The sequence below is a fragment of the Poecilia latipinna genome, unplaced genomic scaffold (genome assembly GCF_001443285.1).
Source record: "Poecilia latipinna isolate Pla-1442-1.1 unplaced genomic scaffold, P_latipinna-1.0 Scaffold1101, whole genome shotgun sequence".
Classification (NCBI taxonomy): domain Eukaryota; kingdom Metazoa; phylum Chordata; class Actinopteri; order Cyprinodontiformes; family Poeciliidae; genus Poecilia; species Poecilia latipinna.
In genome coordinates, this window is record NW_015113717.1 from 516 (window position 1) to 20,486 (window position 19,971).

Sequence of the window (19,971 nt, forward strand, 5' to 3'; positions counted from 1 at the left end):
TTGAGTCACAAACAATGGATCTGCACAGCGGGGTTTCCACACATAATGACAGCTCGAGGCAGCCTATACTATAGGAAAATATGTGTCACATTGACAGGCTGCTATTTAAAGAATGCCTAAAGAAAAAGTGAAACAGGCAGTTTCGGTATTGCATAAAGTGAATATATTCACATTGTTTGACAGAATAATAGACATCTAGTAAGAACGAAAAGAGCAGCATTTAATTATTTAGCTATATAAGTGCACATCTAGGAAAATCTATTACTTGTGTAATAATCACTGGGTATGTGGGATGTACATTCTGCTGAATAGATCTCTGGAAAAGCATACATATACATACAGAACATTTTTTAAATACCAGAAGAAACCGTGATGGCAGAAATAACCAGAAAAGGAAAAATACTATCTGCCTAACTCACTAACTATTAAGAATGATATAAATATAACGCAGTCTTTTTAAAGAATAGTGATTTATAGTTCAGTTTGAAGTTGATTTTATGACCTACGATCCATGTTTTAGCAATTGTTTTAGTTTGTGCAGATTTTTTTGTTGAAAGCCTGGTACTACTTTAGTGGGTTTTGTCACAGAAATCACAAATGTATCAAAACACATATATATCTATATATCTATATATTTTTTTCCTTCATTTTTAAAAACCTCTTTGCATCTTTTAAGATATGCAAATCCTCAACTACCTCACAGACTCTTATACAACTGTTCACCGTCAGCTTTGTTCAAACAGTTTTTTTTTTTAGCTTAAGGAGACAATATGCAATTAATGTTGCTACTGATCAAGATCATATTTCATGTACTTCCCTGGAAATTAACTGCATCTGTCCCTTGAGTTGCTATGAAACCATCTCCACCTGAATCTGTGTTTTTCAGACATCCAGTGCCCCACATATTGAAAATATGACCAAATAAAATAAATAAATAAATTGATTGATTGATTGATTGATTGACATTCTCAGATGGATTTCTTAATTTATTGTTGCCATGGCATGTAAGGTACAACTGCTATTACAAGATGTGTTATGCTTAATTTAGATGAATTCTGTGTTTTCTTAAACATACTGATTTCATTTAGAACATGAGCTAGTTGATTGATTTTCACTTCATTCAGCATCCTTGCATGGCAACGCATAAAAGATTGCTCTTAGATCCAGGTAATCCAGAAACTGCTGGTTTGTTTGATGACAGTGACATCTGGATACATTTTATGCATGCAGCTAAGACTTAGAGTCCATTCAGACTGAGTTTGATACCAAAGTAGGATCACTGCAGGAGTGCAATTATCCTCTTTTGTGTGTGTGTGGCCTCCAACTTGTTTGATCCAGTCAAACTAGAAAACATCACAGAGCTGAAAATGCCAGCAGGATAAAAAAAAAAATAAAATATAACGTTTGGCTTTCAAATCGCTCACATTCCCCAGCATTTGATCCATGATCACATACTCTTTTGAACACTCTTACTTATCTTCTCATAAAACATCAAATTCCTCCACAACTTCTTTGAGTCTTTCAACTTAGGGCAACAAAATGAGGCACGTAGAGCGGGCATTAAATTGCGTCCCTTTTCTGAATTACAGCTACGCGGTCATAGCTTACGGCTGCGCAGAGTGTCCCAAGCTGAGCTGCGGCCGTGAGGGATGCGACACGGAGTTCTGCTACCACTGTCGACAGCTGTGGCACCCCAACCAGACGTGCGACCAGGCGCGGCGTCAGCGTGCCCGCCACGCGTCAGGTGGAAATGATGCCTCTGCGATGTATGTCTTCAATGAAGAACCAGGAGGAGGTAAACTTGGAAGCAGATTTTGACTGTTGAGACCTTGGTTTGGAAAGGGTGGTAAGAATTTAACGTTAGGATGTGCCCTCTTCAATTATCGGTCGCTCTGGCAGTGATGAGTGAAAAGCTTCAAATGTCGACCAAAAAGAAAATTTAATTGTGGTTCTTTTTCCACATTTCTGACTTTAGATTGAAAACAAAATCAGACACATGGACTCATGAACATTTTTGGCAACTTATTTAGACAAACTTATTTGGCACCTACTGTTGTAGATTACAGTAGGCGTCACAGTAATATAAAAGTCGTACCTTATCTTCATATGTGTCAGCTCTAAAATTCAGTAAAACCAAGACAGAAGTTTTTTATGCACCACTGTTCAAAAAACCTTAAAGTAAATAAATAAAAACCATACCGTGGGGTGATTGAAAATCTCTCTGGAAACCATTAAAGAGTATTCATATTTAAAAAAGAGCAAATTTTTTGAAGCTGCCTGATATAAATAGATAACAAACAACTTGTAAAATATTATTTATTTCTAAATGTTTTACACCTGTAGTGTCATAAAGTTGAACGGCACTGCAATTAACAGACTTGTTTCCGCTACAAAATAGATACGCACTATAGCATAGGCAATTACATAAATGGCTTTTTCTTAAATTTGCTATTTGCTTCATCAATAGATTAAGATACAAAGTGAATCTGTTTGCGGTCAGAAAGTAGCTGTGTCAAGTTCTCGTTGTCCGCTTTTATTCTGTTACAGATGCAGAGGAGATCAAGGCATGTCCTCGCTGTGGCGCCTACATCATGAAGACTAATGATGGCAGCTGTAACCGCATGAACTGCACTGTGTGTGCCTGTCAGTTCTGCTGGCTGTGTATGCAGGAGATCACTGATGTGCACTACCTCAGGTATTCCTGCTCGCAGTCTTACCGTGTCGCCTCAGTACGGTGAGCCACATGCAGCACATTGTAAGTCTAGCGCAGCAGCAAATTATCACGTGCGCAGCTGATTTCAGCGAGTCTTTAACACATCCCCCTCTGGTGAGGATATTTACATCTCACCATTCTTACCAGAGCTTGACAGTTGCACCAGCTTCGGCAGGCCGAGAAGCAGATGTAAGAATTTGTGTTACCTGTCCATAATTTACTGTACGTATACAGAATATCTGATCAGTTGAAATGTTAGAAACTTTCCTCCCCCACCAAGTGGATAGAGGACCTCATTTTGCTCTGGTGTTCAGATGAACTCTATATTGACTCAGTGTTTTTTTTAGAGGACATCTGAAGCCAGGTGGTTGCACTAAGCTCTTTTGTACAGTACCTGTAACTGGATTTATCTTTCTTAGTTATGCACTACTTTCTGTCGGCCTATCACATAAAATCCACATAAAATGCATTAAGATTTGTGGTTGTAGCGCAACAAAAACGTGTACAAGTTCAAGGGGTCTGAGTTCTTTTGCAAAGTACACCAGGCAGAATCAATTTAATGGAAATGTCCCAGGAAAATACACCGACCCGATGGCTGCTTTTATCACTGCTACGTTTTATCTGCTTTGATGGTAGCTTCACACATTTGCGAGTCTTCATACAATGGGCAATGCTGCATCCACTTTTTTTTAAATTTATTTTTTTGACATATATAATCCAACGTTATGTTTTATTTATTTCACGATTTTCTCCCAAGCCATCCGAAACAATTATTATCGGACTAATTTACACTATGTTTGAATCTGTTTAGGATGATCTGATGCACAGAGAGAGCTCAGTGAAGTTCGTAGCTGAAATATAGCTTCCGCTCTGTTATAATGTTTCACATTGTACAAATCCTTTGATTTACTGCAAGTGCAGGCTTTTGTTGCATTAAATTAAGCTCTTCGGTGCTATGTAGTATGCATTATAGGGACAGGGCTTTTAGACTGTATCAATTTGCCATTGTAAGGTACTCTACTATAGCACTGGGAAGTGTAATTACATTAAATACCTCACAGTTTCTATCACAGCAACATTGTGAGGCTGTTGAATTTGTTTCGTATTGTAGTCCACTTATTCATCAAAAACATCACTTCTAGTAATTATAGAATCTCTCTTCTTCGCTTGTTAAGTGCATCTCAAACTCTAGCAGAACGTGATGTGATTGTATTCTTTTCTTGAAGAACAATTTATGTAGACCATCGTCACAACAAACAGATGTGTTTGGAAACACCCAGTTTATGCTGAAAAATTAAGCCTGTCAGCAACATTGTTTAAAAAACAAACAAACAAACAAACAAAAAAAAAGCTGCATTGGTTTAAACATAATTTTCCATTGATTTTTCAGTCCTGGAAAGAAGCTGCTGCTAGCTTCCCATCACTCAGCCTGCTTAATGCACCAACATATTTCCATTGTGGTGGGGTCGATTTTAGCGTTACTGAGAAAACATGTGTGGGTGCCTTGTAATCTTTTCATCGGTGTTCGATTCTTTGACTTAGGGTGGCTGCATGTGTCAGCTCTTTTAGACGAGAAACACTTCCAGATATCCTCCTGCCCTTGTCCTTCTCCTCCTTACTTGTTTGTCTCTTGCATTGCAATTACAGTAAATGTTCTGCTGAAGGGTGCAGTCTTAAGGACCGCACAGTGAATCTGCTAGTTCAGTGCAACAGAGAACAATAATAATAGCTCACTATAATTCCCCAAAGTGACTTTTGCTGCTGAGAAACAATTAGACACTGCAAGAAATAGCCTTTGGGTGCAGTTTGTGCCCTTCATGTTGCCACCCCTGAACCTCCAAGCCAATTATTGCTTTAATTACGCAGAAAAGCATTAGTCAGTTAACAATTTCTCCACGTATGATTAGAGCATTAAACCAAAGCTGGATATTAGGCATTAGCATGGTTTAGGCCAGTGTTGGGATCTCACCTTCAAAAGAACTGTGTTAAAAGTAACCTAGTCTTTTCTGTAATAAAAACACTTTAACCAAAAGTAACATCACATGTTGAGATTTGCTCCCACCGTTGATAATTCTGGAAGACAAATACATTTAAAAATGGTTAATGGCTATATAAACACAGTTAATGAGTAATGGAGTATTGAAAAGAATGAGACATGCCGTCTCAGATATTATTATTTTGTTATTTGCTGTGATTTATTGCACTTGTTTCCGTAAGAATAAAACTTCAATACGGTAGGGCGTGTTTGTGATATTTCCAGTAAATTGATGTCAGTATGACTGTGCACATCCTGGTTGCTTATTTTATGGAAAACTAACTAATCAACATAGTTTTGTGAATGCATGTTTTTTTTTTTCATTTATTGTTGAATAAGACTAATATATTGGGAAAAAAACAACAGCAAAAACAGTTTAGGGATTTTGTTGACCTTTGTAGGGCTTCAGGATATAAAAAGAAAAAAAAAATTCTGCAAATTTCTGCAGATTGGGATGGTTATACTAATTATGGTTAACCTCCATTTTGTTGCCACCTGCATTTCTTTGCACAATGTGTCCACCACTCTTCAAGAATGCCAGGATCTCAGTCTCTAAAGTTGTGGATGCTTTGTAGCATTAAAGGCAGTTAGAAACCATCCAATTGCCCATATATATTATTGATATCCAATGTGTGAATGTCTAAACACTTTAACAAGAGCGTCCTACCATGTTATGTCCAAGCAGTCCCTTTCGATTGCCATATTGCACACACCAATATTGTAATGGTGACTGTGATTCAAAATATTTCTGGGCTAATCTTAACAGTTTTTAATATAGTCATTGTTTATTTCTGGACCATAGATTTGCCAGCTGAGAGGTTCACATCGGCATCAATAGGTCACTGCTGATGTGACTATTAGAGTGCTCTGGAGTCCTCAGACCTGATAAAGCGCTGTACAAACGCAGGACATTTACCATTCATTATCGGACAGATTAAGGTTCAGTGATTTTTCTGGAGACTATTCTGGAGCCTCTAGATAGGATTGGGCAAACAGGGATGCTTCATAACAAGAAGAACATAATCGGAAGGTCTGGACATCCTGATCACAAGAGACTAATACAACAAGAGTGTCCTCAGTCAGAGGCTCCTTCAGATCTGCTGAAAAACAGACCTCTACAGGAGATATGACAGCAATCGCCATCGATGATAAAAAAAAAAAAAAATCTTAGATGGCTTGAGTTACAACATTTCATTTCTCTTGGGGATTAATAGAAAATGTTTGAATTGAGCTGAATTGTGTGTGTCTTGTGTGTTTCAGTCCCTCAGGATGTACATTTTGGGGGAAGAAGCCATGGTCTCAAACTCGAAAAGTACTGTGGCAGGTGGGCATGTTGCTCGGAGCACCTGTGGTCATCTCTCTTATAGCAGGCATCGCCATCCCAGTCATTATAGTGGGTATACCAATCTACATGGGCCGTAAGGTAAGCAATCATGGCAAAAACTATTTATTGACAGGAAAATAAGAATTCAAGCAGTTGCTTAACAACTTACCATATACTTACTACATATCAGTGGTAGTTGAAGACAACCTCAGGCTGCTTTTGTCGGATTGTCCTCTTTTGTATTCTGCTGGAGTTTGTTAGTGGATTCGGATAAGTGGTTGCACAGATGGAGAACAACAAGAAGGAACAAATTAAATTTCCATGAGGCAATTTGTTTCTAATTTATTGCCTTCCAGGTCCATGGTCGTTGCAAGAAAAACAATATCTCAGGAAGTAAGCACTATTTAACTGTGGCAAGTGGGGTGATGATGTCCGTGTTTGTGTCGCCAGTAATAGCAGCTGTCACAGTGGGTAAGTAAAAATGCTTAAAGATAAGTATTACATTTTTTGGGTGTTATTGTTGTATATACTGGTAAATGTATATACAAGAAATATTAAACCCTAAATCTGATAAGTCTAAAAACAAAATACTATTTTTTTTTATTTGTTTGATTTTTCCACATCAACTTTAAATTAAACAGTAGTCATTATCAGAATGTAGTCGATGTAAACTAAACCATTTTTAATCCGTACCCCAACTTCAAAAACAACAGCATGATAATGTGGTTCATACCCGGATTTATTTGCAATCACAAATAAATCACATGACTACGACTATGGTAAGCTGTATAAATTCTCACGTGCTGATGTTTAAATTATTTTCATATCTTCATAATAGTCTTTGCATTACGATGAGTGATCTTCCATTGGAACACACACTGTAAAAAATGAAGCTGCACCAGTTTTCTGCCCCTACTTCTGACCCTCTGTCTGCATCCCAGCTTCTGACTCCTTATGTTTTCCCATTAACACCTCTTGCATTTTGTGTTGTTACCGCTGATCAACTTTTATTTTGTTCACAAACAGTGTTGTTGTTTTTGCTTTGTGACTGAGACGCACTTAAAATCCCACATGTTCACTTCTTTCTCTCCTCTCTCTCTCTCTCTGAATTGTTTGGTTGGCTCGTTTGTTCTCTTACCCTGCTCTCACACTCTCTTGCTGAGTCAATAGCGGCCCAGTGTTCTGGCTGCGTTAATGATGTCCCTTTGTTTATTTGGAGCTCGGCTTTGTGTTCCCAAATTCCTATCGCACACGGCACTGAGTTGCATAATCACGCAGCATGGCGAGGTTGCTGTTCAGAGCATTGGGGGGGGGCCCTGCTGAAAGCACTTTGTTCAAGGTTCTGAAAACAAGTGGGCACAAATCAAACATGCAAAACGTAATTTGACATTTACGGTGTGATTAATTTGCACTGTGCATGTTCGCCTGGTGGTCCACCTCTCTTTTATTGCTGTGTCAAAGCTGTGTTAGTATTTTCCGCTTATCTATTAGCTGCGGTTTCAGAAAACTGTATAAAGGATAAAGAAACAAAAAATAAATCTCCTTTAAGCTTCCAGTTTAGGATTAAAAAGGAATGGCTCCCTCTTGTGTTAGTTTTCTGTAGCTGTTTTAATTGTTGAAAATGATGGAAAAAAAAGAAAAAAGGGTATTACGCTTTTGTTTTTGGTTTTTCATCTTACACTAGGCTATGTTCAAGTCAAAGTTTATTATCAAACCTAAAATCAATTTATCCTGAAGAATGTTAACTTCCAATTTATCTTACTTTGCATCGTCACGTTGCCCTTGATGGAAGCTGGTTCGCTCTAGAATAAAAAAAATAAACCTGTTACACTTCTACATTTGGTAAAATTATGATTCTGTAAACAAAATCTTTACTTTATTTCACCTTTTATTTATACAGAATAGCTTCAATGACAAGAGCAAGACAGAACTGTCTCTTCTGTAAAATCACTGGAAGATATGCAGAGACCTGCTTTTCATATGAGTAAACACAAAATTACTTTTGATTAGAATTATTTGGAAAACACTGGACAAACCATGCAAAATCAAACAAGATATCCCTTATAGGAAAGTGTGGGAATTTAGGAAGCGTAAATGGGAAAACCATGCTGCAAAAATGTTGTGCGATGTTCAGATTTTCTGACTCGATTGATAAACCTATTTTGATAATGCTTCACAAATTCAATGTCGCATATTTTGTTGTCTTTCAGGTGTGGGAGTGCCGCTAATGCTGACGTATGTCTATGGGGTCGTTCCCATGTCGCTCTGTAGGAACGGCTGGTGCCGACCCCAGACTGACCCTCCTGAAACCAACAAGATACAGCTGGAGGATTTGGCAAGCTGTGAGTGCACAATGTTTCATAGTGCATAGTATATTCATGAATTGTAAAAAAACAAAAAAAACAAAACAAAAATTAAGTAAATTCTGCTAGATTTTTATGTGGAAGACCAACACAAAGTAGCACATAATTCCTAATTCCTGCCCCGTCTGATGTAGTTTCAACTTCTCTTATAGATCTTCTATTCTCTCATGTAGTCACTGATCACTGGACGGGCCAGAACAACCCAGCCCTCAGTGACACCAGTGTCCAGGAAGTCAGAGTCAGTGTACAGGAAGTGGGCATCCTACCGAGTACGAGCACTCTACCCCCAGACTTAGATAGATATGTGAGATTGGATGAAGCCACAAAACGCCATGGATACACCCAGCAGGACAGCCAGTCTGACTGTGAGGTCGCAAGTGTGCCTGACAGCAGACTAGATGAAACACAATTGCCTACTTTTAGGTGAGTATTGAGCATCTTCTGGTATTTTTCAATGCATCTGCAAACTAACAATTGTTTTATTTATTTTTTTTTATATGGATTTACAGCAGGGAAGGAACAAATATTGAAGTGTGCGTAGAAATTGAAACCCATCCAAGAGGAGGCCGACAGTCCAGCTTAAGTAGCATGCTGTCAAGCCGAAGCCTGTCGGCTGAGTCTGTGGGACACTCCCAAGATTATCCTTGTGCCTCAGGACTGGACGAAAGACGGGAAGCAGCAGGACACGGAGAGGACCTTCACAGACGAGAAAAACTCGGAAGGAAAGCACGAGGAATCGAAGAGACGTCCTTCCAAGTTATTGAAGCAGTTGACGTATGAGGTCCCTCACCTGGAGATGTAAGAAGGTTTAATGAAAACAGACAAATCCGTGAGCTGACCCGTGTTTGGATGAACTAAGAATCCACAGCCGGGGCCATCTCCTGCTTTTTACAGCCGTCCCTCCCACCAGATGCCTTCACGCTCCACCTCCCCCTGAGGAAGTTGCGGGTTCAAACAAAGCAAATTTAAAAGATGAATGTGTTCAAGTTTATATAAGCATGAGACTGTGACATAGAAAGTAGTGCTAAGAACTATAAAGAAGACAAGGAACGCATGACATCTGACTTAGTTCAGAGTTCAGACTGTTTTTTTTTTCTTTTTTATCCTCACTGAAACAAACTACCTTTCATTCACTAGTTTAAAATCTTTTCTTAAAGTCCTCACTTTATTTGGCTGTTCACTTTTAGACCTTACCTCACTACTTCCTCACCCTTTACAACTAATTATACCACGAATGGCATGATTTATTTTACAAGAGAGGGGGGCGGGGGGAAGGATCCGACAGCTATCGTCTCAGAAATCTAATTTATATGTTTGACAAGCCATGTTGCAAGAAAGGAAGAACTTTTTTTCTATCCGATCAAGTCCTCGGTTGCAGTTAAGACGCGGCTCACAGATGAAATGGACGGCCTTTAACAGATGCATGCTGCAGTTATTGAAACTCTCTTTGTGCTTTCAGTTCATTACTGGAATCGGACATGTTCTGCGACAATAGTGCAGAACACGGGATACCACAAAAACCAGGACTCACAACTCTAAGACATATCCACCGTCTTCCAGGAAAGCAGCTGAGCGCATTGACATTTTGCATTCTTTTAGTGCCGCGGCAAGCCTTTGAAGAGTTCAAGCTTTAGAGGACAGCGAGAGAGAGAGAGAGAGAGAGAGAGAGATGTATTTGTAGTCTTTAAAAATGCTCACTTTAATGCAAAGCCACACAGCAGAAACACCACAGTCTTAACTTTTTACAGCTTCGTGGTTGTAGAAGAGGCAGCGTTTCCACAATAACCTACACAGATTCTCTGATACGCACCAGTTAGCATAGCTGCAGTAGTGCGCTGCCGAAAACAATATACTCCAGTCACCCTCAGAGGTCACCAGAACTCCAACAGCGGCATGTCGAAACTGGAACCATCCCCTCCAGATGATTTGTGTGGACAACCTGACTTACATGCACTGCTTAACTTCCAGGGTGTGAAATAATTCTGAACGTGGTCTTGACATGAAAGCCTCTTTGGGGTTGTCGACAGAAACCGAATAAAGATCTCACCTTGAAGGACAAAAGCTGTATGTGTGTGTTTCTTACGAGGTTTTTATGCTTCTTTGGTGGAGTTGGGCTGGTTTGTGTTTCCTTATTGGGTCTTTTACAGACCAAACAGGTGGCAGGTTTAGATAGCTGGCAATCCTGGTTAACATTTATTCAAAACATAGTGGGAATTTGGCGTCATATGTCTGAAATGAGAACAGCACGGTGGTGCAGTTGTTAGCACTTTGACCTCACAGAAAGAAGGTCTTGGATTTGAATTTATCTCTGCATCTTTTTGTGTGGAGTTTGTTTGTTTTTCTCACACAAATGTGACTTTTCCAAGCATCCTGCTCTCACCCCCCACATTTAAAATGTGTGTTAGGGAAACAGATCACTTTTAGGTGTAGGGTGTACATTTGAGTTTCTGTGAAATACAGTGGAGACCTGTTCAGGGAGAAATGTTGCACGATTTTCTCACTTTAATTTTTAAATATTAAAACACATTAGAAAAGCACCAACGCTGAAATGCCAATGAACAAACTCAGGATGTGACTATCACATCTGAGTGAACCGGTTTATGTGTGATTTATATGTAGATCAAAGGATTTACCTGTCAATAAATAATTTGAGTTGACTGTGGCAACACGAATCCAGTCATTAAAACAATAGGTGCAACTATTTTAATGATTGCATCCTTATTTCTGTCTATTTTTTTATGCTTTTAAATACTTTTTAGGAAAAAAAAAAAATTCTGTGGTGGGGCATTTCTAAGGCATTTCATAAAAATATCATCAAAGAAAAAAGGAAAAGTTTTTTTTAGCTTTTTATTTCCAAACATAAACAAATATTTTCAATTCATCATTTCCCCAGTATTTTAATTTTTTAAAACTGTAAAGTAAGAGTAAATTTAATTTCTTTTTTTCTTTTCGGTTAGTTTACTGGATAACTGCCAGATTGGCGTTTTTATCTTAACGCAGTTTACTGAAACGTAAAGTTTATTTCTACATTTTGCGTGGAAATAAAATGATTTTAAAATAATAAAAACCTATAAAGTCTACCAGGAAATATTTTTGTTCACAATGCAGAAAAATATTACCGTCACTAGATGGAGCCAAAACAAAACAACTAGAAACATCGAACGGATTAGCCAGAAAAAAAGAACAAACTTTACGTTTAGTGTAATGTGTACATTGATATTCACTGATCTGGAAAAAACAACAACAAAAAAACAAAAAAATAATAATAAATAAAAACCAGCCAATATATGAAACAATTCTCAACCGTGTGAACACACGTCACAAAATAAATACCCATCTAAAAACAACAAAATCCGATGGTACAAAACTTATTTCCAATCATAAAGTTATTAAAAAAAACATTTCAAACGTAATCATGCCCTCATTCCTCATTAGACGGAGGCCAATCCGTCTAATGAGGAACCTTCAGGAGCTCTGTGGCTCCTGAAGGTTGAGGACACGCCCTCAAGTTTGGAAACGGTGCAGTGGATTCGTGGGTTTCTTTCCCCTCCGCTGCACATTTCACCGGGAAGAGAACACAGAAGCGGAGAGTCCCGAAGCCTCTTTCTCCCTTCCCTCGTCCTTTTCCTCTGTGGCGAGTTTTAGCCGTCGAGTGGAGCGCAGCCTGCCGCGTTTAGCTCCCCGTGGTGCGGAGACGGAGGGAAATCCACCTGCCGGAGAGCGGACACACCTCGGGATGGATGCCCTGAAATCTGCCGGCAGAGCGATCATTAAGAGCCCCGGCGTCCCGCGACACACCTGGGGAGCTTCAAAGCATGAAAGTGAGTGAGAGTATTATGTGTTTGGACATATTGCAAATATATAATTTAGGAAATATCTGTCACACACACAGAGAAAGAGGGAGAGAGAAAAAAACACGAGGACGTGGACTGCTGTCCTTTATTGTTGTAAAGATGTGTTTGCATTATTGTTTTATTTGGCAATGAATTTCTTGCTTCCTACAGAAAAGCGACCACGGCATTAACTAGAATGAGACAAGATTACAGAGACACACCTGACCAATAAAACTGGCCACAGAGTGTTTTAAGTAAAGTGATCAGTATTTTTTTTAATTTTTTTTTTAATTTAATTTCCTGAAAACATGATTGAACTTACAAATTCAAAGTTTACTTTAAAACCATTTAGCTGTTTACCATGGAAGCCACTTGGTTAGACCAGGGCTTAATGTTAGCATGTTTATCCTCCAAAACCAGTTTTGGTGTGTTTTTGGGATGATTACTGTACTGAAGCATCCAGTTGTGACCAACAGTCATCCAGCTACTGAGATTAATTGTCTGTGTCAAATAGACAGTCACACATCAGCGTGCTTGACGGCTATTAAAGCATTACTTTGACTCCTTCTAATATACTTTTTGTCACCGTGGCTAAATTTCTTAATCTTTTTCCTCCATCTTGTGGAGAAAATAAAATTTTTCTCCAGAAGCCATTTGGTCTTGTCCAGGTGGAACTGGCAGGTGAGGAGCTGCCCGTTTCAATTAGGCTAAAAGGTCTCTGTTCTGGGGCTTTCTATGACCCCAAATACTTTTCCAACTTGTGTGGGTCTACAATTCTTCTTCTTGGATCTTCACAAAGTTCCTTGGTCTTTTTCTGTTATTACAAATGCAAATTAATACGTTGAATCCTGTCCAATAAAGAACCTTAAGTTGTTGTTGTGAATGTAAACTTCTGTTTTGAACATTTTATGATACCACACAGTAGCAAGCAAAAAGAAACAGCCAGTCATTAGCATGTGTAGAAATCTAAAAAGTTTCATTTGTCTATTTGTGGCACATAGCAAAAGGAAATGGTTAGTTTTCCAACTTTTAATAAGCAAAAGTAATGATGCTTTTGGAGGATTTCAACCCAAATAAGGTCTTTGAAAAATAATTTAACTATCATTTCTAACATTTAGCATTTACATTGGGCGCAAACCTAATAAGTTGCATGAAATAAGTATGATATTTTAGTTATTATTTAACCAGGGAGTATCAAGTAAAACTAACACAGTCTCAGTTCCTCAACACACGATCATTACTACAGTTCTATAAATCATTACTTTAAAAGGTCTTTTTTTCTCCACTTCGCACTTGGCTGCAAAGTAAAATTAAATCTTAATTTCACACTGTTCATCAAAGGTGATTAGTTTTAAAATGCCTTAGCGATTAGTCAAAACTTCTGACTAACATGAGCCATGAATGAGGCTCATTCATGGTAGTAAAAGTCCATGCATTCAACGTGTTGCTTTTTTTCCCCCATGTCTGTCAAGCTTGCATTTCTTATTTTGCCTTCTGCCTTGAATTAGACCTCAACATTATATGGCAAAAATACTTTAATGAGGATATCAGGGTGAAAACTATTAATAGCTCAAAGGAAATGCAACAATTGCTAGCTGACGTATTAGAAAGTATCGGAAATGTACGTTTTGCGTGCCAGTAGTATTTTCAGCTTCATTGCTGTAGATTCCCCTAAATGACTTGAATGGGAGTGACCCAGATGATAAAGGTCTTAGAAAGCGTTTGGAAAAATTGACATAAGTGCAGGAGAAAGAAAGGAGTGATGAAAATATGGATGCGTCTTCTATTTTTAGCTCAATATTTAAGGAAAAATATTGTATAATGCTGTTTAGCCTTTTCTTGCATTCCTACTTTTGAGTTGGTCTGAAAAGGGTTCAAGTAGAAGTGGGTAGTAAAAGTCCATGTCAGTGTTATCTAATGAACATGGGAGGTACATTTGAGAGGAGACAGATTTCTGCAGCCTTCTGGGTAGAAATGCTAATTATCATGCACCTGCATTTGCTTTATGCTTTATGCTTACCTCATGTGAGGTAAAAAAAAAACAAAAAAAAACATCTGACTGCTGGAAGGGGGCTGGAAAAAGCAAAACGTTCTGCATCTCAGGTGGATTCGTGTTAGCCGACAAATGAGAGGAAGTGGCGAGTGCCTGAGTGAAGAGTCATTGAAACAAACCTCATCCCACCTTTGCTGACAGATTTTCACCGCCTGCAGTCCTGCTGTTTCACCACTGTGTCAAATGTGATCTCTAAAGCTTCCTTCCTGCAGCCGCACTGCCTGTAAGCCTCTAAATGCTAGCATGCTGCTTTATGACTAATCCGCTACCCGTGTCGGCTGTCATTAAACACAACTAATTAATTTAAAATCCACAAAGACGTCCTTGGCGTCTTTTGGCTTTGTTTACAAAAAAAAAAAATATATATATATATATATATAATTCATGAATTATTCAATTCTGAATAAAGCAAAAAGTTTTCTCGTTTATTTACAGTTTGTACTGAGTCATCTGAAAATTCTGGATGCATTTTGAATCGATGCGCCCCTCCGCCCCACTTCCAAAGTGGTAGGAAAACAATGTTCGCTGTGTGATGACAAAAGCTCACAGACGAGGCATCGACTTCCCATCATGAAAAAGCAAGTGTGTCACATTGTCAGCAGAACGATCTGAATTGTGCTTTTGTTTTATTGTTTTATTTATTTATTTATTTTTTGCCATGGACACTGAAGTAAAAAAATAGATTGACAGGGTCAGAGCAAAAGCCAGTTGGATTTCAGCACCTGGTGGCAGAGGCAGTTTGTATCTGTGAACCACTGGAGGAACTAGGCTGGAAAAACATGAACACTTCGTTCACAGACAACACGGGTGACTGCTGACGTCCCGAAGCTACTTAGCAGGCAATTTACTGAGAGGACAGGCGTTTGTGTGCCAGCTTGCAGCAATGTGTCAAAGCTGGCTGTCAGAATGCAAATAAGGTAACGGTGCATCTGTCAGGCGCAGTCCCATCCAGTAGGTGGATTAAAGTTTAGAAATTAGTCAAATATTTATGTCCTGCAATTTACCAAGGAAAAAAAACAAAAACAACTCTAGTCGGAAGTTATATGTACTGCATATTTGTGTTTACTTTTAATTGTGAATATGAAACATTTGTTTCCAGGAATACAATGATAAAATGGATAATAATAATAATAATAAAATAATTTTTGTGCACAAACGCACAAAAAGAAAATAATTTTTTTCTTCTTTCTTACCAACAATTTCAGACGACTTTCACATGCCTGGCTTATTTTCTCCAGAAAAACTCGTAACGCTCGGCGCATGACTGTGTCACGGCCCTTTGCTGCCGTCTGTTGTCTGCTGAGGTCAAAACCCAAGTCGGGGTGGACAAGGACACAGCTTGTACTTGGGAGTCCAACCATCCCTTGGACCACTTCATGCTACAGCATCAAGGGCCTTTTCTGAGTCTCAGACATCAGGTGCCCTCGGCAACTAACGCGTGTCCCTGCGCTGTCAACATCAATCCAAAATGCACTCGCTTTTGGGTTTAATCCAATAAGACTTTGTCCTTCAGGTTTAGTGTTGTTTTTTTGTAAATAGTCTTGTAGTTGTCAAAGTGTATTATGTTTCGTTCGCTGTGACCCATTACGCGCGTATAAAAACTGAGTATGCTTTTTTTTTTTTTCATCTTGCTGTGCTTTGTAGCTTAGAAAAAAAGAACGAGTTGATGTAAATGGATCGACCAGGGATTATATTTGACTGCTTGTGATCTCTGACATTAAATAGAGCCTCCAGTGGGACTGGAACCGTCAGTGGTTTGAATGAATGACATGCCGGAGTCACTGGTGTCAACTACGGCTGCCCTGAAGGAGCAATTATCTCTCAATAGCTCATTAAGTCTGAAGAACCACTGAGTTGGCGAGGCTCATGTCATTGTGACATGATGTGTGCACTGGAGTCTTCATGGTTCCTCTAACTATGGCACAGGAAGTAATTATAGAGCAAAAAAATGCTAAGACAAATGTGCACTGAAAATTCTTTGACGGAAGATGAAGAGAACGTAAAAGGCATCATCAGTAATACTGGGAAAAATCTGCTAAGTGCTGACTGAGTGTGGTTGGATTAGGGGAAAAAAGGTGAACTCTAACCTAGTGAAAAACTTTTTTTTCTTTTTTTTTTTTTTTTTTACAAATTATGCCTTTTAGCTGAGGGAAATTATTCTAACATCAGCCCGTAATACAACAAAATGTTTATTATCCAAGAAGAGACATTTTACGATCATTAACTGTGACTAGCTGCACAGTGTCCAGTTTTCTAGTGAGACCCAAAATGCTACATTTTAAGTATTGCCTCAGTCCTTAAATTGAAGACAGATCAGTTTGTGGCTAAAATGTTTAAATTAAAAGAGGAATACCTGTTGACGACACCCAAACTTCACCACTTGATGCTTTTTACACGCATAGCCTGAGCTTGCGTACTGAAGTTGCGAAATGTAACTAAAATGTCGTCTATAATGCTGAAGACTTTGGTATTTGAAAGAAATCTCCCAATCCAGTACTTGGGAGGTGAAAATGTACTGGAACATACCACCTTTGCACGATTGACACCCAGATGCACAATCCCAAACTTTCTTGCACTTTTGCCAGACTTAGAAATCACTGCTGGGGACAGATGTGCATAGCTTGGCTAAGTTAAACAGGCACAAACTTAGCAACAGCCACCTGTGAAGTGGAGAACAGGGATTTTCAACTTCATTCCTCAATAGCTGCTTTCCTGTATGCTTAATATGTTTTTCTGGTTCAGCAAACCTGACTCAAATGAATAGTTACTTTGCAGGCCTCTGCAGGTCTTGATGACTTTGAATCAGCTGCTTTAAGCCTGGGATACGCTGCATGATGGACCTCAAGCACCAGGTCCTGAAGACTGGAGTTCATATTCACTAATGTTAGTTTTCACAGCATTTCATGAGATAAAATATGGACTTTTCCAGTTTGGTTTGTTTTATGTTGCTATCACCATCTAAAATGTGGTCTTGACTAGCTGTTAGTCTATAAACTCATAGCAATGATACTCCAGGTAAGGAATCTCTCTTAGAAAATCCAAACTTTCCGTTTAACATGGAATATGATGAGGGCTACTTTGTGTTCCCTAGGAATTCTTGTATGCAAAACAAAATAAATGACATTTGTTCTTAGTATTCCCTTTATCCAGCATAATGTCAATGCAAATTAGGTCCTGGGTAATTTGAACATTGTACTCTAAAGCACAACAGTTCAGTCTGAGGTGACGCTTGCTTTCATATCAACTTCTTATAAGCTTTCTTTATTTATGATTTCAGATGCTACATGACACATAAGTTGTTTCTATCGGATCATTTCATAAATCTTATTCATTTACCTTTGCTGCCCTTCTTTGGCATGGCCCATACTGATTTAATTCTTTAGATATTTCTCTCTTGTCTACATTATTCATGCTGACTTGCTCATCAGCATCTCTAATAATATTTTGTTGCCATATTAGACGATCAAGAGTTGCGAATGAGCTGTCAAGTAGGAGGCTTTAAAAAATGAAACTTGTCTTCCTTATTAAAGTGATTAGAAGTTATTGATATTGTCTGGTATTAATGACTTGCTTTGACCTGATAAATTAAAGTCATTAGAAGACTTTGCATATCAGCAGGATAATTTTGAAAGCTCTTTGGGTGTCTTTTGGCTTTTTCCTCTCCCCTATTTGATTCATATCTTTAGTTTGTTACACTAACCAGCCAATGTATTTTTAAACTTAAAATAATAATAATAATAATAATAAAAACAATGAAAATTTTTCCTGCTTAATGGACAACAATGCAGTTTTGTGACACACTGCAGGACTTTGACCTTTTAACTTTTTCCACTTCGGAGGAGCTCTGTTACCCATGAGACAAATCTCTCCCCTCACCCCGACAATCTTATTAGTTAGATTATCGTCAAAAGCAAAATCTCTCTGCTGACAGCTCTGCACAGCTTTTCTTTTTGTCTCATTTTTGCAAGACTTATTCTTCCACTTGGGTTCAATATGAAATGAAACTTGACAGTTTCTAAAGCCTTTTTTTTTTTTTTGCCTTTGTTGAAGCTTCAACGACTGTGTTTGAGACTAATGTCCTTTTTAAGTGTAGTGAAGCTGTAGGAGTGTCACTGTTTGTTCATCCATTCGGACTCTTCTTTTGAAATCCAAACATTTCCTGCATGAGCTGCCCTCCGACTTGGGGCTCAAACGTTATGGATCACAGAAACCACTGAGAGAACAGCTGGAGGGCAGAGGCTCGCAATGATCCAACTTTTGGAATTTTTGTGTCACTTAATGCGTCTTGGAGACCAAATATGTGTCTTAATGGCTCAAATGTATCCATGCAGAGAGATGACGGCACATCGCTAAAAAACTGCATAGTGTGTAACAAGAGGATCATTGCAAAACTTCACGTTTTTTGCAGTTATCAATAAGCTTCTTACAGAATATATACTTGCATTTGATGGAATTAAGTTAATTGCTTTTCCAGTCTTGTTAGTTGATATAGTTGTGGTCCAAGTTTGATTACTTCTCTTAGCTCCTCAGTAGAGACTTCTTGTCATTGTGGCCAAATAGCTCAATTCTTGTCAAAATGCTTCTTTACAAAGCATTTAGAAGAAACGGTTCACAAAAACTTAAATTTCGAACCAGAGCTGGTGTGCAGGTGAAAATTTTAATCAAATTTTTTAGTGTTGACTATGGAGCAAGCCTTGTTTATTGAACAGACCTTCTGACTTGAGTAAGTTTTTAAATATTTTCTCAAAATTAGAGAGGTGCTAGAATGGCAGAATTAACAGTTTAACATATAGATAAAGTACGGGGGCTTAGCTGTCCTGCAGTTCTGGAGACAAACTTGCAACATAAAAACTTCTGGACTTAAACATACTTCTACCTCGACAACTATTGTTGTTACTGCGGTATTGTACCAAACCTTTGCTTATTTGCTTTCAGGTAAAAGGTCAGCATTAATGTTTGTGTATATTTCAAAGCTAATGTCTGTGTTGTGTTGCTTTTTTAAATAAGTTTGTTGTCTGTCTTTTTTTTTTTGATGCCAGATGTAAATGTGCTTTTCTAGGTTGCATTTTCCAGTGAATGCATGCATGAGTTCATTGGTCTGGCAGTCTGCACATTTGCATCTGTGTGACAGCAGTTGGCACAGATTATTTAAACTTCTTTGTTGCATAATGCGAAAGAGCAAAACTGCATTCAATTTTAGAACTTTTCACAAAGCGAATTTTCTTTTTTTCTTTTTTCTGTTGACATTTATTCCAGTAAATCTTTCTTTACTTAATAGAAGGTTAAGATCAAAACGCATAAGTCAAAAATGAATGTTATTACAAATATCTGCTAGTAAAGTCAACTGATGTATGCTCACAGAAGCAAGCGTTGTGCCGCCCGTTTCAAACAATATGCTTCAAATTGAGAAAAACAAAGTGGTCGCCACGCAGGAGTCATGACATTCGGTCCACTGGGACCAGCTCTGCGTGCCTCTTTTATGAGATGAGGGATAAAGCGGTTCTGTTTTAAAGTACCAGATTTGCTGTGTTCAGCAACTGATCGATATCCAGAGTTCGGGCATTTCTGCTGCCTCACTCTGTTTATTTTTGCAGCTCTTTCTCTTCTGAGAGAGAAATACTAAAGGCTTTGGTTTTAAACAATCTTCCTT

At 38.4% G+C, this 19,971-nt stretch overlaps 2 protein-coding genes across 7 annotated transcripts in view; both read left to right on the forward strand.

Moving 5' to 3' along the window:
* Positions 1-1,524: 1,524 nt before the first annotated feature.
* LOC106959615 (E3 ubiquitin-protein ligase RNF19A-like) lies at positions 1,525-10,491 on the forward strand. 3 transcript variants are annotated; one of them, XM_015052317.1, is made up of 7 exons: positions 1,525-1,795; positions 2,548-2,695; positions 6,009-6,171; positions 6,429-6,543; positions 8,283-8,414; positions 8,588-8,858; positions 8,945-10,491. In XM_015052317.1, the coding sequence occupies exons 1-7, from the start codon at positions 1,540-1,542 to the stop codon at positions 9,213-9,215; spliced, it is 1,356 nt and encodes a 451-aa protein (XP_014907803.1). In that variant the 5' UTR covers positions 1,525-1,539; the 3' UTR covers positions 9,216-10,491. The 3 variants fall into 3 exon arrangements, with proteins under 3 accessions (XP_014907803.1, XP_014907804.1, XP_014907805.1); XM_015052318.1 differs by having other exon boundaries at positions 8,948-10,491; XM_015052319.1 differs by having other exon boundaries at positions 8,609-8,858.
* A 1,411-nt stretch (positions 10,492-11,902) lies between these two features.
* Positions 11,903-19,971, forward strand: part of LOC106959609 (low density lipoprotein receptor adapter protein 1-B) — a 61,566-nt gene continuing 53,497 nt past the window's right edge. For 3 of the 4 annotated variants that reach the window (XR_001427393.1, XR_001427392.1, XM_015052310.1), the window contains exon 1: positions 11,903-12,256. Coding sequence is in view for 2 of the 4 variants with exons in the window: in XM_015052310.1 (XP_014907796.1) it covers positions 12,172-12,256 (85 nt within the window). In the remaining 2 variants the exon portion in view is untranslated. The remainder of the gene's footprint in view (positions 12,257-19,971) is intronic. The other variant, XM_015052311.1, reaches the window with a different exon arrangement.